This window comes from Glycine max, chromosome 13 (assembly GCF_000004515.6).
Source record: "Glycine max cultivar Williams 82 chromosome 13, Glycine_max_v4.0, whole genome shotgun sequence".
NCBI lineage: Eukaryota > Viridiplantae > Streptophyta > Magnoliopsida > Fabales > Fabaceae > Glycine > Glycine max.
Window position 1 is genome coordinate 27,504,420 of NC_038249.2, and position 17,212 is coordinate 27,521,631.

Here is a 17,212-nt window from a genome sequence, read left to right on the forward strand (position 1 = left end):
AAAAAATGTCGGGTCATGTTTTGCTGAGATGCTATAGACTAATTCTAGTAAAATGAAATAAAGAATTAATTATGATTTTGGTCCGTCAATTTCTTGAGATTTTTCACTTTTAATTTTTAAATAAAAGTTTGACTAATTTTAATTCCTGGTTTTTTATATCTGTTTAGTGTTTTTAAGTCGTCCGATTATGACATGTCACTAAATGATAATGTGACGGTATGAAAGAATACCATGTGTGTAAAATTTTGTGACAGTTAATTTTGTCGCGATTATAACAAAAAAAAATGATTGGTCAGCTAGTTTAAAAGAATTATAAAGTTCAGAACAATAACACTCATATTCAAACAAAACAAAGAACCATGAGACTCCCAAATCTCTTTCCCTGTGTCCGGATCTCCACCGTCCTCCTCCTCGCACACTGTCGTTTCCATTGCTGCACTCTTGTCGGCCTCGATCCCGACGTCGTCTACTTCACCGCTGAACTGCCCCATCTGCGCGTTGTCGTTTCCTTCACTGTCCTCCTTGCCAACATCGACTTCCTTCTCTTCATCGCTAGGATCTACAGTTCTTGTGGTCTGCAGTTGCAAAGGATTTCACGAATCTTGTGTGATTCCAGGTTAAAGTCGCAGTTGCTGATATATTTTTTATCTCGGCGTTCACCATTACAACCCTTGATGGTTGCGGAAGTTCAAAATGACACTTCCCAAATTCAATGTTTATTTTACTCTTCTGCTTCTTGTTCTTTAATCTGGCTTTTCCCAAATTCAATGGCTATCCTCCAAATTATAAGAAGAATGGATATTCCTCAGAGGTCAAGAAGCAATCTTCTTCCTCCTTTGAACCATCACACAAGGTTGCTCACCAAGTGTCTGTTGATATGCCTCAATCACAACCCTCTTCTGGTGACTTGGGTTCCCAATTTTAGCTTACTGCTCAGCAATATAGTCAATTGATGAATCTTTTAGAAAGTCATGCTACCAATGTTGTCATTCCTCACAGTGTTTCTTCCTCAAGTGGTATGATTCTTTCTACTTCAACCTCCAATTTTCTTCATGATTGCTAGCTTTTAGATTCTGGTGCAAGCATTCATATTACTTGCTCTCTTTATCATTTTTGATCTTATCAGCTTGTTTATGATAAAATTGTAACTCTGCCTAATAGTGACATTATACCCATTCTTGTCATTGGTTCAGTTTGCTTAACCAATACCTTAGTCTTACATAATGTTGCCTACATTCCTAAATTCAAATTCAATTTAATTTTAGTTAGTACCTTACTAACTAATCCTAATTTGTCCATTTCTTTTTCCTAAAATGAATTTGATATTCAGGAGAAGTAAGCTTGCAAGAGGATTGGTAGAGGTGATTTCATCCAAGGCCTTTATGTCCTAGACCTCAAGGACACTCATGATTGCAAATTTACTTTTTCTGTTATCAATTCACATGTTTTGTAAAAATTCTCATATTTGGCATTCGAGGTTTGGTCATATATCAAACAAAGTTTTCAATCATTTGAATAATAAAATTGGTTTACACTTCTTTCCTAATTTCTTTTTTTCTAATTGTTTTGTTTGTCCACTTGCTAAATTTAGAAGATTATTTTTTCCTAACTCTAACCATTTATCTTATTTACCTTTTGATTTACTTCACTGTGATATATGGGCCCCTATGCTCACCCTACATATGAGGGAAAAAGATTTTTCCTTACATTGGTATATGACTGCTTAAGATTCACTTATCTATTTCTGCTTAAACACAAATATGAAGCTTCAATCTATGTGAAACAATTTTTCACCATGGTTCAAACTCAGTTTGGTGTATCTATCAAGTGCCTCAGATCTGATAATTCTAAGGAGCTTGTTCTCACTCAGTTTTTGGCTTCCATAGGCACTCTTCATCAATTTTTCTGTGTTGAGAGACTAGACAAAATTCAATAGTGGAAAGGAAGCATCAACATTTGCTCAATGTAGCTAGAGCTTTGTACTTCCAATCTAAAGTCCCTATCTCATTTTGGGGAGATTGTGTTACCACTGCCACCTTTCTCATCAACAGAACTCCTTCACCATTATTGAAACACAGCTCACCCTTCAACATTATGTTCAAGAAGGAACCGGATTATGATGCCTTGAGGAGTTTTGGTTGTTTGGCCTTTGCTTCCACTCTTCCATCATCAAGGAACAAGTTTTCCCCTAGAGTAGTACCTGAAATTTTTGTTGGCTACCCACAAGTTTATAAAGGATACAAATTGTATAGCTTGGACACTAAGAAGTTTTCTTGTGTCTAGAGATGTTGTCTTCCATGAATCCATTTTTCCCTTTCAAACCATTTCATAGAACCAAGTCATTCTTGATTCCTTACTTGATTTGGTTATCCCCATTCCTCTCACTAATACATTACCTAACCCTGACCAGAATACTAGCCAATCACCACAGACACCTACTAACTCTACCCAAGATCCAAATGATCCACCCTTAGTCCCTAGCTTAGATCAACCTAACCCTTTGCCCTCTATCACTTTAAGAAGGAGTACACACCACACTAAGCCTCCCTTATACTTGTCTGACTATGTTACATCAAAATCAAAGACTACTTATCCGATCTAGCATCATTGTTCCTTGTTAGCTCTTAGCTCCCCTTACAAAGCTTTCATTAACCAGATTCCAATTGTGTATGAACCTCAATTTTATCATCAAGCTGCTCCCTATCCTGAATGGTGTCAAGCAATGAATGAGAAAATCCAAGCTCTTGAGGCAAATTCCACTTGGACACGTGTTCCCTTACCACCTGATAAGCATTGTATAGGTTGTAGATGGGTGTATAAGGTTAAATATAAAATGGATGGCTTTGTGGATAGATACAAAGCTTGATTGGTTGCCAAAGGATATACTCAACAAGCTGGAATCGATTTCTTTGATACCTTTTTGCTAGTGGCCAAGCTTACCACTGCGAGAGTTTTGCTCTGTGTTGCTGCTACTAGAAACTGGTGCCTTCTCCAATTAGATGTTAATAATGCTTTTTTGAATAGAGATTTATTTGAAGAAGTTTATATGGAACTTCCCAAAGGTTACAAGTCAGAAAATTCTTCCTTGGTATGCAAATTGAACAGATCATTGTATGGACTTAAGCAAGCTTCTAGACAATGGTTTTGTAAGTTCTCCACTACCCTTCTTAGTCATGGGTTTCATCAATCCAAGCATGATTACTCCCTATTCACCATTGGTTCAGGGAATTCCTTAGTCATTCTACTAGTGTATGTAGATGACATCATCCTGTCAGGACCAAATTCTGCCTCTGTGCAAGCTATTCAGACCCAATTGCAATCTATGTTTCAATTGAAGATCCTTGGCCCTTTGAAATATTTTTTTGGCTTAGAAATAGCCAAATCCAGTAGAGGTATCTCACTCTCCCAGAGAAAATATACTCTATCTCTTTTAGAAGATACAGGTTTCTTGGCATGCAAACCTTTCAATCTGCCAATGGATCCCAATATGAAGATCAATCTTCATGATGGAGACTTACTCCCCAATCCCTCAATGTATAAAAGGTTAATTGGTAGATTGATTTATCTGACCATTTCACGACCTAATATCACATTTGTTGTGAATCGCTTGAGTTAATATATGAAAGAACCTAGAGTTCCTCACCTACATGTTGTCCATCATCTTCTACAGTATCTCAAATATGCTCCCGGACAAGGCTTATTTTTTCCTGCTCAGAGCTCTCTCAAACTCATTGCCTTTACTGATGCTGATTGGGCTAGCTGTGTTGATACCAGAAGGTCCACTTCTGGCTTTTGTGTATTTTTAGGAAACAACCTTCTCTCTTGGCATTCTAAGAAACAATCAATTGTTTCTAAATTGTCCACTGAGGCTGAATATTGTGCTTTGTCTTTTGTTACTAGTGAAGTTGTTTGGTTGAAAAGGTTACTTCTTCACTTTGAAATTGATGTGTCCTCTGTGATATTGTTTTGTGATAATAAATTTGTTGTAAGCCTTGCCTCCAACCCTACGCACCACGAATGATCCAAGCACATTGACATAGACCACCATTTCATCAGGGAGTTTGTTCAGTCTAATGTCATCAAGCTTGTCCATGTCAAGAGCCAACACCAAGTTACTGATGTTTTTACAAAAGCTCTTCCAAGACAAGCTTTTGGTAAATTCATTACCAAGTTGGGAATGATTAACATCTATTCACCAACTTGAGGGGGTATTACGATTCTGTTATAACTGCAATTAGTTAGTTATTATACAGTTAATTAGTTACTCCTTATCCTTTGTATATAAATTAGTTTTTTAAGCACATTTATCAATGAATTTTCAATCTATTTTTTTCCTTCCCTTTCATATCTGATATGATGGTATGTTTTTACTTGAATTAGAAGGAAATAACGTGAGAGAAATTATGAGAATCAGAGTCACCGAAGTTTTTAGTCCCTTGAGGTATACTTTTGGCGAATCCATCAGTGTATTAGAAAAAGAAGAAAAAAGAAGTAATGATCAGCAAAAAGAAGTTTGAAGATGGGGTTTTGGGAGAAAGAAGTAGGAAGGAAGGAATGGTTTTGCGCAATAATAATAATGATAATAATAATAGGGATGAAAAGGGGTTTGGTATTGAATAATATCATAGGTACAATACAATGCATATCCCATCAATTTTTGAAGGGTCCCAAATAAAAGAGTTTGGTCTTTGAAGAGCAACAAGTGCTCTGACTCGAGGTTTTCAGCGTGAATGACCGAAAGTCACAGTTTCTTTTCATCTTTTGCTGGCTGAATTGACTACCCTATGCAAACTTTTGAAATCATTGAAGTACTATACCATCTTTCCCTTGTCATCATATAAGGAGTGGACATGAGTTTTTGGTCATTTGCACTTGGCTCTGCTCCTCAATAATACTATTACTAATACTACTATTCTATGTTACCAGTATACAGTGTTTGCCTCTATACAAGAACAAATCAAGAAATCAATTCGATCGGTGTATATTTGCTTTCCAAAAGGGACCACTTCATTGAATGGAAGCCTCAATCCCAAATTTGCTAGCTAGTCCTCCCATTATCCCATACTTGTTGCTATTTGTACGTATTTTCTCTGAAAACACGTACGTACGGTTTCATTTGGAACGTGTCATATTAATACTGTCCTTAAAGATTTATCTTAAATGCAAAACCAACAGATGTGTCTCGGTAAACCTGAAGAAGAATCAGAACTACCAAGATAACATAATTACCTAGGAATTTAAAGAGAGTGAATAATCTTAATTTCTAACCAATTATATTACAAAATAATTATACCACCAAGCACATAAATTTAACTGCGGCAGAAAATTAAATCAATAATTTTGAATTTAAATCTTAATATAAGACTATATTATGTTCGAATAGAATTACTTTCAGCATTATAATATAAAAAAAATATATTACAAAACAATTATTGAACACACACATGCAGTGTACGCTTACAAGGTACAGATATTAATCGCTGCTATATAATTGATTGTCGTTGGTCACACACCACTTCAAAATTAAGTTCTCATGAACAACGTCAACGTGTACCAAGCGAAGAATATAATGAAGTGCGTGTTTGAAGCCAGTTACATCAAACATAACTGACGTTTTTTTCAATCCAATAGAAAAGTTACTTCTATGTTTAATGTTTCAATATGCGTAAACGGCCGTTTAAAAACATTCTAATATTAATCCAAACATACCCCAAGTTAATTGTGTGGATGATATTTTTTATTTGAAGTTGGATAAACCAGCACCGCTTTGGTCTTTGGCAGAGATATGTAATGAATACTACTATTAGATGATGAGAGATTCCACTGACTTGAAGGTGCAGTGGTGTCGCATCAATGTTTTTTTTTTTTTTTTTTTTTTTGTGTGTGCGCCACTCGTGTCGATATCACCATAATATATCTGCTGAATGCTGGCAATGTTTTTAGTGGGCATTTATAAGTCACGCAAGGGTAACACCCTGCTTTCAACCTCAAACATCTATTCAACGTTAGGTAGAAATCACTACAGGTATATTCAAGACTCATGAAGCATTTTCCCTAAATACATGCATGCAAAATCTTATACTAATTCTTAAATACTTTTGCAACAGATTACTAGCTAATTAGTTAGTTTCTCAGTTGTATCATATATTATTATTATTATTATTATCCCTTAATCTTTCTATTTAAATATTCTCCTGTGTAGAATTCATTAGTTTGTTCGAAATAAATTTAACGCACGAGATTTTTGTGTTTGGTCAAGTTTTCTTTTTATACTATATGCATTGAATTTGAAAATAAAAAGATCACTGTAAAACACAAAGAGATTCAATATATGTATAAAATTTAGATAAAATATTATGACATAAATTAAAGCTAAATTATATAGAAAATACTATCACAATAACAAGACCAATACTCATATAAGATATAATGCTTCATCGAGTCACTAAAACTTACTACAGGACATTGTGTAGTATAATTTAGAGTAAACTTTACTTTTGAAGTCACGAGCTTAAAGTCATAATGAATAAGCACCACTTGATAAAGATAACAGAACATTTCATTTAGAAATATAGATGAGTTGGATTAATTGACTTTGTGTATTTATATAATTAATTTTAGAAAACAATCTGTTTAAATAATTAATTATTTTTTCAAAAATAAATTGATCAAGCACGCACTACATAGTTGACCAAAACCTGAATAATATTTTGTATTGTATTTTATGTATGTTGTGTAATATGGTATCAACGTTACGTGGCACTGACCCTGGTTGAGGTAATTATGATTAGGGAAACGGATAAGATTATTATTACTGGGTTGAGCAAGATGATCAAGATTAGCACAGCACCATTAATTAAGTTACGTTCTTCTCCAAATCGAGATCTATATGCACAAGTTCCCCACCACCGCAATATAATTCCTAACTATGTACTCTGCAATTTACCATCATTTCTCGGTTCATTATGACATACACTTACCCTCGGGAGTGGAGATCACACAATTTTGTACATGTTATCATATGGAATCTTATATGAGTGCTTTTATATGATCATGAATGGCTAAGCTTTTAAGGAATCTATGATACTCGATTAATAATTTGCTTTGGTTTTTCTATTAATGATTTATGATTTAGTTATTCATATCCTTCATAATGATTTCATTTGCCTAGCGAACAATTTTGAGAAAGATCCAATTGAATTAGACATATGTAATTGAGTTTTAGACCGTAATTGTGAACATTAATGAGTGTTAACTATAGTAAAAAAGACGGAAAGATTATTCGAGATCCAATCCTATTGTTTGTACTTTGGAGTTTACAAAAATCTAAATCCTATATAAAATTTACATAATTACGAAAGTTGCATTAAAAAGAAAACGTAAAAGATATATTGTTAAAACTTTCTTTCTATCATAATCCACATGCCACTCACTCTTCTGCATACAGGGTATAATTTGCGATAAATGAAATCTTCTTGTTGATCAAATTTGTTCCTAATTAGTACACAACACAACTTGTTCTATCATTTCTTTTGTGTCTATGGCATGATTTTAAATTGTGGTTGCTATCATAGTTTTGTTACAATTCTTGACATTGTGGATAATTAAAAAAAAAAGTATCTAGCTAATGTGGACGCAATTGAGGTCCTAATACGATTGAGATGAGTCGATCTTATTATTGTTACATACTGTAATTAAAACCTTGGCCTAGACTATTCATGTTGAAGAGATAAAAACTAATTTCTCAAAGTATAGAAATTAACATAGAAGATTAACTTTTTCTACTAAACATTCTTTCATACACATGAATATGAATAATGAATCTCTGAATACATGTTTATAAGTAAAGCTTAATCTATTACTATTTTGCAAAGAAAAGAAGGGAAGAGATGTCAGCATGCATGGAGCCACATGGCAAGAGGCAAACTTATGAAAAGTAGTAGCCCTGGTAGTGGGAAGGCACAGAGACAGACCTGAAAAGTCCATTGCAGGTGTAGCAGGTCCCCGCGTCTTTGCTTGCTCATGCCTTTTTTGAATAGGACAAAGTGAAGAAAAGACTATGAGCAGTTGTAGCAGATAGATAACAGTTCCTGTACAAAGTATCATTTTCTAACAGCAGACACATTTTCTCCATATCTTGCCACTCACAACAATGAAAGTTTATATATTATGTTGTGGTACTATTAATCATTTCCCCTCTCTTTCCAGAAACAATATCCTCTCTATGTCAATGTGATTGGTGCACCTTATTTTGTCCTTTTATTTTTGTAAAGTTTGATGCAAATTAAGACCCTTTTTAACTATTGCCATTCCATCAACGTATGGGCAACCCTTTCTTGTAACCAAAGAGAACCCACCATTGCAAGTCCCAACACAACACCTTAGCACCCCAAGCCATGAAGTGATCAATAACTAAATTTTTTTTGTTTTACTCATTTTCACTTTTCAATGCACTTCGAACTCATGTCTCTATAATGTGTAGTATTTAGTTTTCTATTTTAGAAGCTTCAAAATGTCCATTTCAATGATACTACACTTGTGAATTGACTTGAACTTGCTTGCGAATATGTGTGAACTTAATGATACAAGACTCATAGATCGGCTTCAATGTGTGCATCGAAACGCACACTAACTGCAAGACAAACACACCCACGTGTTTAAATTATCGTTTCCTTCCATTGAACATAAATCCTGATCCGTCAGAATAGAATTCCCGTTTCAACATGTATTAGAGTGAACATAACGTGTTTGAATTCTCATTTCCTTTCTTGAATCCTCCTGAGAAGACAACATGTATTAAAAAGTTAAAAACACTTTGGTTAAGAAAAAGAGTAAAAAGTACCTAAACCAAAAATAACTATTTTTTTTTTAAATTGCCCATCCACTAACTAATTTCTCACGGTACTGGTGAGATCTTTTAAGAGGTTGATATATTCTAACAAATATCTAAGAGACAAAATTATCTATCAATCATATATTTGTGATATCCTTTTAAGAGATTAAAATCTTTTAATAAACGTTTAAGAGATAAGATTATTTATCAATAATATCATACCATGTTAGTTAAATCAAATAAGTATGTTCTCGTACATAAATTAGTTAAATCAAATAAGTATGTTCTCGTACATAAATTATTTGATGTCGTATTTTTTATTAATAAATATTAATTATTAATTTTTGTCAATCGAGGAAGAGATTCAAATGCATGTTATGGTAAGGTGTTAAACCCACCATGAGTTTTTGAAGCAACAAATAATTTCTTTATGGAAATTTGCCCATGATTTTCATGATGCAACAAATGGTTGCTTTTGTAGTAATTTTATCATGATTTTGTATTTAATTTTCTACCACTTGTACCAAACACACTAACTCAAGTCCATGCCTAAAAACTGTAAAACATGTTAGATCTAAATTCTAAAAGTCAATATGTCAAAAGTAATTAACTTTAGATCAAAGCAGGTTACGAGTTTTGAACAACCCAACCTACCAGATTCTCTGCCATCCAAATTCACTTCACGAGTACAAGATTCCATTATTCACAACATAGAAAACAATAAATAATAACGACAGCATAGGTTCAAGCGAAATTGCAGTTTTATTATTGAAGACAAGCAAAGTGGTCTGCTAAGTACAATTCAAAAGCAAGACAAGCCTACAAAAACAAGGACTTGATTTAAAAGGGAAGAAAAAAAAATAGCAACAAATGGACGCCCTGCCACCACACCAAAGCCCTTGAATATGAGGTACCTAGCCTTAAAATTGCACAACATAACCACACTGACAAGACCAAAGGAAGACAAGCTAAAGCCTCTTCCACACTCTAAGGCATGGTGAAGATGCTTGATTAGTATAAACTAAAAAGACAGAAGACTTCAAAAGACATGAACTAAAGCTTAAGTCTAAGCAACATCATAGCAAATGTGCAACAGAAGCTAAAACATGCTTTTTATTGTCAACATCCAGCTGTACAAAATAAGACCTAGCACAAGCATGCACTATCTAGCAGTGGATACCATCAACCAAGACTTAGTAACTGTATTCTCAGGGGACCCTAGCCATGAAAGAAGTAGCCCCAGTAAGCCAAGGGGCCAAAAGGGTTGTAAGTTGGAACAAGCATTTCATGCTTGCGAAAAAAATGGGTCATAAAGTAACAAGCCAAAGTTCCCTGGAAAACAACCAAGTCACCAAACTGCCACCAATCCACCCTTGATAGACATATCAACCAAAATGTATGCCGAATGTGACCTGTACAGTTCTATCTCCTTCCCTGATTTAGCCAGTTTTATTTGTTTCTAGTTTTGTAACATGATTAAGCCAGAATATCACATCTCCACAACTTCTCCACTAGCAACTCCATTGTGCTGCTGCCAATTGAATTGCAGTTTTGAAGATTCAATCCCAGCAAGGTCTGGCCCAATTTTGTCAGGAAAGGCGCACTCTTGTTTGATACATCAGAACAACCAGACAACGAAAGCACTTGCAAGCTAGGCAGACTGGCCCTTGAGAGAACAGCTACACCGGCATCGGTGATTGCACACTTTGACACATCTAGATCATTAAGCACTAGGAAGTTGTTTGCAATTGCAACCAAGCTTGCATCAGTAATTTTCCAGCATCCATCAAGATTTAGTACTTCGAGGGTTCCACCATGTAGCCTGGCCAAGGCTGAAACTATATTATCTGTCAAGTTCCAGCAACCAGTGAGGTTTACATTGACAAGTCCAGCCTCACAATTCTCCAAAAGGGGGAGAAGGCCAGCATCAGTTATGCCATAGAGTCCAGTCAGATTAAGATGCTGAAGTTGGGGACACAATTTTCCAATCGTGGCCAGGCTAGCACTACCAAAACCAGGGCACTTTTGAATGGCTAAAGATTGAAGAGACTCGCAAGGAGAAAGCATAGACACTTCCATATCGATATCTTTGACTCCCATGCACTTCACAAGGGCAAGAGATTTCAACTTCGTTTTGATGTCTGCAAGGGCAACAATAATCCCAGACTGAGTGAACCTGTTGCACTCCTCCAGCTGCAAACTTTCAAGAGATATTGCAGCTTTGGCAAATGCTACCAATCCATTGTCAGACACAAAACAACACCGGCGAAGGCACAAGTGCTTCAGGTTGATGCAACCTTTACCAATGGCTTCAATGCTTGTATCAGTTACCCCCCTGCAGGCAGTAACAGTAAGTGACAGTAGTTTCTGCAGACCTTGAGCAGCCCCCATGACCCAGAACCCCCTTTCAGTTACATTTTTTAGACCAGAGAGGACCAGATTTGTTATCGCTTTTCCATAATGGCAAATAACAGCCAAAGAGAAATCTGTGATGTTCAAAGTCTGAAGCTTAACCCTTGATAAATTTGAAGCCGATGCCAAAAGACTAGACACTCCATGATCCCCAACAAGAGGGCAATCCTTGATTGAGATGGACTGCAGCTTGGGGCATAGCCTTGCAGTAGCTTGCAAACCTTCATTTCCAATATTTGGGCATGATTCAATAGTTAAGGTGGTCAAGTTGGGGCAACCTTCAGCTATTGCAATCAAACCCTTGTTGCTGATTGAGGAACAATGACACAAGTCAAGCTTCTCCAACATATGACATCCTTTTGCTACCTGAGACAGACCCTCATCCCCAATGGTAGATACATTCCATAAAGAAAGTGATCTGAGAGAAGGGCAACCATGAGCAACTGCAGAGAGGCCAAGGTTTGTGACACCACGCTCAGAGTTGCTTCCTCTGATTGAAAGCTTCCCTAGACCGCCACGGCTACTAGTCCCAACTGCAATTGCAGCAAGCCTCACATCAGTGGCTTTCTTCCCATCTAGACACCTTGTAAGGTAGCCATCATCATCAATATCTTGATTCTCATCAGAAGAAACAGTTTCAGCAACAGAAGTAGTCCCCTCAATCTCATCTTTACAGATAGTGCTCATAAGCATAAGCCACCGTTTAGATACACAGGCACATGAGCTTCTCTCTTTGCCACTAGGGAGGCGTCTGAATATCTCAAAGAGGCATTCATCTGGAAGAACCTCAATACCAGGGTCTTGATAATACTGCTCACGCTCAATAGCTTCAAAGATGGAGCGTGGTCTCTTAGTAGGAGGGTAGTACATATCCAAATTGGAGCCAATAGTAGTGTACAAGCGACCCAACTCCATTGGATTTGGGCAAAAAGAACCCCCAGGGTACAGTTCATCATCACCTGAAAATTCCATCCACAAAATCTAAAATCAGCCCAACAAAATAAAATGAATAGTGTTCCACATTAACATGATAGGATATCCCAGAACCAAAACTCAACATTCATCTCATATCACACATGCAAGATTTAAGCTTTCAACAGAATAAGACTTCCTCATGCATGCTCATTCCACCAAAGAAAAACGAAAGGAAAAATCTTTTCTTTAGAGAGAAAAAAAAAAATCTTCTTAGTTATAAAGTCATTCTTATCAGTAGTAGATCAAATCAAGCTCTAAGAAAATGGTTCCTAAGCATACCATGACACCATCCAACAATATAAATGAAAAATCTATATATAAATTCAAAAAAATCTCACAAACCTCAAAAAAATCTATATATAAATTCAATCAGTACATGCAGACCAAGAGAGCAATCAAACATTGAAATTCAAGAGCAGATATCCAATCAAATATATAAAAATTAAAGAAAAAGTCGTGAAGCTAACCACTGTAATTGACAAGGGCAGGCATGAGCACAGATGATAATAAGTCCACAAGCACAAGCAAGAGAATCTGAGTTGCAGCAGCTGAATCCCTTTAGGATCTGAGAGAGGGAGAAGAAAAAAGCAGATCAGAGAGAAAAGGGTGAAGAGCATTTGAGTTGAGAGTGTAAACCCCACAGAGCAGGGCAAAAAAAGAGAAGAGAGGAAGGAAGAAGCTTTGGAATGGAATGGATGAAGTCAGGTTTGGAGTTCGTTCAGGGGAATGAATGTATTATATGTCTATGATATGTGTCACGAAGAAACAAAGTCATAGTATTGCAAAAAAGGAAGAAAAGAAAAAGAAAAGAAAAATAGGTGTAGTCCACAGAGACAGACAACACCACAGCACAGGTGCATTGCTACTGCCCATTTCAGTATGCAATGAATCCTTCCCCAAAAACCGGCTATTCCCCACACAACACAAAAACACATACAACTCTCTCTCTCTCTCTCTTAGTCCAACCAAACCAACCACCTCAGCATTTGTAAATTCTAGTTCTAGTACTATAATACAATTTCCTCGAAACCAATACCAAGTACACTCTCTCTTTCTCTCTCTTCTTCTTCTTCTTTTTTTCTTTCAATTTAATTTAATTTAATCAAGTTCAAACTGTTAGTGATGCGTGAACTTTGAGGAAGATACTATGGACGGTACATACACTAATATGGGTGCGTTGCTTCTTAGGTTGCACCTAGAAATACCCTTTTTATTTTTTGCTTTTTATGTCTGTTACACCAAATAATACTTTCATTAAAAAAATATTTTGTTTTTGACGCAATAGTTAGCTTTATATGGATGATTTTATGTTATATCACAAACATAACAATAAAATGCATGCATGCGTTTTTTTTTTCTTCTTTAATCATTCAAGGTTTAATTTCGAATATAGTGTAAATTAAGAAACATCTATAATTTATTAACAGAATATGCCTATTTGGTTTTTGAAATTAACAATTTAACAAATGAACAAGATTTTTTAACAAAATATGTTATTTGGTAATTATATACCGCCTGCAGCTGTCAGCTTTATGTTTATTAAGGTACAAACTAAGCAATGATGCAAAATATGTTATTTGGTAATTAAATAAGTTAACATGAAGAATCATGCAAAACTTATCTTTTTGATCGAATTTCATATATTCAAAATATAACAAACTTTAAAACAACTCGTACATTTTCGATACGATTTATACCACTCATTTTGAGTTTTTCATTGAAAAAAAAAGGATAAAAAACATTATCAAAAAAGAAATGATTTCAAAATTTAATTTTTGTTATTCAGAAATTCAAATCATCAAGTTCTGAGGCTAAAATCATCATTCAAAAGACAAAGAGTTAACAAATTGTTAAAACTAGATTTTTTTTTTTTGACGATGAATCTAATTGAATGGACTAATCTCGAATTAAGTATTAAATTTTATTAGGAAAGATACTCATTTTCGACTGTACTTCAAATAAATTTATTTTGAAGGAAGTGACTTGGAAAAAAAAGTGTTTTTATTTATTTATAAATTTTAAATAAAAAGTTGTAAGAAAATATAAATCAACAAATGGTGTTAAGATTAAAGTGACATTTTTGAAGGGAAAAAAATGATTCATTGTATACAGATAAATCATAGGAGTAACTAATTATTTGTAAATTAACATAAATAAAAATATATATGAATTCCAAACAATAAAAAAGAAGCAAAATAATTAGAACAAATTTAAAATAAAAACTCAACCCTGAAGACGATAAAAATATTGATGCACCGAACTCTCTGCACTTGAAAACGAAATGTTGGAGAATGCTCACAGTTCTTCCTCAAATTGAACTAAAGTAACAAGTATTTTTGTTGATGGTCCTTTTTTCTTATGATTAAAACACATGGAAAGCATCCCTTATATAGGGGAAGAAAATAGATTGAAAAGGTATGAATCTGTAAACTATAAAATAACAAATGTTAAAAGAATAAAATTTAAAGAGAATACAAAGTATAAATAATTTAAAGTAGTAATTTCTACAATGTTTATATATACTTTTATTTCTTTTCTTATTTATGATTAATATAAGTAATAAATTATTATTTTATGATTTGGTAAAAACTAATATAATTTTAGTTCATACATTATTTTCAAATTTAGAAAAGAATAAAAATTAAAGGTAACTAAATTTGTAAATAAGTTAAAATTGTGATTACCAAAATCATTATAACGTAAGCTTTATTTTTTCCACGTTGATGATAAATATATTAAGATAAATATATATTATGATTTGTCAATAAAAAATGCACTTTAATTTCTACTTTTTTTTATACCAATTAAGAATAAATCTATAAAAATAATATATATATATATATATATATATATATATATATATATATATATATTCCATATATTATTATCAATATGTCGAGTAAAATATATTTTATGCTTTATTAATAATTTTTGCATTCTTAATTGCTATTTGTTATACAAATAAAGAAAATAATAATAATTATAACAAAATAAAATTTGAAGACTGAAAAGTATAACATCATGTGCGCGCAAATATATTTGATGATTTATCAATAATCCATTCATTTTTAATTTCTTTTTGTTATGCAAATAAATAAAAATAATTATTACAACATAAAATGAATTTAATAGTGATGCAAAAAAAAAATATAAAATAATTATACAGTATCATCAAATAAAAAATTATGATTTGTATGACTTTTTAAGATATTTATTCTAAAAATTAATAAATTTATAAGAATATAAAATTATTTTACATTATCAATGCATAACTTTTTTTTTCCTAAAATTTAATCATTATAATGTAAACTTTAATTTTAACATATTTATGATCAATATATCAAGTAAAATATATTTTATGATTTATCAATAATCAATGCTTTTTAATTGCTATTTTGTTATAGAAATTAAGAAAAAGAAAATCTATAACAAAATAAAATTTGAAAACTTAAAAGTATAAAATTATGTGGATATCTGCGTATATATTAAAGACAATATTAACATTATCTTGAATAATACTATCTAATTTTAATGTTGTATATATACACGTATCATAAATAAAAGGGAAATAACAATAAAGGTCGTCATATTAAGAAATGAAAAATAAGTTTACTATAAAAGACAAAATTAATTGCTTAAGTTGATTTATCTTATTTTCTTATAAGTTGATAGATAAAAAGAAAGAAAGAGTTGAGATTTAATTTAATAATACCGATTGAGAAAAAACACAACTTGCTTACACAAATGATAAGTAATTATGTGCTTTGTAAAATAACAATTGACAGCTAGAAACTTCAAAGGAAAGTGCAATTTGAGACTGATTACATGTATTCAGCCTTTAACCACAAAAAAGTGTGAATTGAAAACATTACGGTTGCGCTGAGGCTCCGTGTTTCCGAGTATGCATTTTTAGATACATATTTTTTTTATTTGACAAATTTATCTCCCCACTACTAGCCTATTTTTTACATTTATGATTTCTATTTAACAATAAAAAATAGTATTTTATTATTTTATATTGTTCCATAAAAAAATAGTTTATATTGAAAAATTTTCACTTAAATATGTATTTTTGTTTCTAAATGATAAAACGACAAAAAATCAGTTAGATGTCTAAGATGTGTAATTCGCACCTTTCGAAATGATAAAAATGTCACTATGAAAACAAATATCCTTTTGTATTTTTATAATAAAATAGAATTTATATCAATTATAGGTGGTCCATCATTAACATTAATTTAATATTATTTACATAATACTTTTTTTGCAAGTACATATAAATTGACAATGACATTATATATATATATATATATATATATATATATATATATATATATATATATATATATATACATTTGGCCTTTTAGCAAATATTTCATTTGAACATATTATTTGGATAACTTACTTTTTTTTCTCTATTTATTTATTTGGTTCAATCTTATCCCTTTATAATTTATTATAATGTGAAGAAATTTAATCAGGTCTCTCTGTAATTTAAATTTTTAAAACGGGATACTGAGAATCATTAATTATCTAATTATATTTTTTATGCTAACCAGAGATGTAACTCTGATAAAATGTTTTTTCTTATAAAAAAAAATTTGGTAAACTAAATTTCTTGAGGTAGACTTTAATTTCTCTGCAGTTCAAAATCACTAAAAGTACTAATAAGTACGTAATTAATCTGGTTGTTGTTTTTTCTTAGGAGTTGTGATAAGCACTGTCATCGTTAAAATTTAGCTCGTAATGATCCAAGCAAAAAAAAAAAGCTTAATGGATAAATGTAAACACGACACTGCCTCAAAAAAAAAAAACTGCAAACACAACGGTATGATTATTTCAAATTTGTCATAATTAGCCAGTGTTTATTTTAATATTAAAAATTAAAATTTCATATTATCCAATAAAAAATACATATTTCAATATATATATATATATATATATTTGCGACTGACTGAGATTAATTTAGACATACATTTTAATCATGCTCCA

The 17,212-nt window shown here is 32.7% G+C and overlaps 1 protein-coding gene across 1 annotated transcript; it reads right to left on the reverse strand.

Moving 5' to 3' along the window:
- Positions 1-9,576: 9,576 nt before the first annotated feature.
- On the reverse strand, positions 9,577-13,286 carry LOC100786182 (EIN3-binding F-box protein 1). Its single transcript, XM_003542627.4, has 2 exons — positions 12,688-13,286; positions 9,577-12,204 (listed from the first exon to the last, which is right to left on the reverse strand). The coding sequence occupies exons 1-2, from the start codon at positions 12,710-12,712 to the stop codon at positions 10,310-10,312; spliced, it is 1,920 nt and encodes a 639-aa protein (XP_003542675.1). The 5' UTR covers positions 12,713-13,286; the 3' UTR covers positions 9,577-10,309.
- Between the last annotated feature and the right edge of the window lie 3,926 nt (positions 13,287-17,212).

Coding starts and splice junctions, on each gene's coding strand:
- LOC100786182 (XM_003542627.4), bottom strand. CDS start 12,712: ATGCCTGCCCTTGTCAATTACAGTG. Junction 12,205..12,687: donor TGCCCTTGTCAATTACAGTG/GTTAGCTTCACG, acceptor TGGAATTTTCAG/GTGATGATGAACTGTACCCT.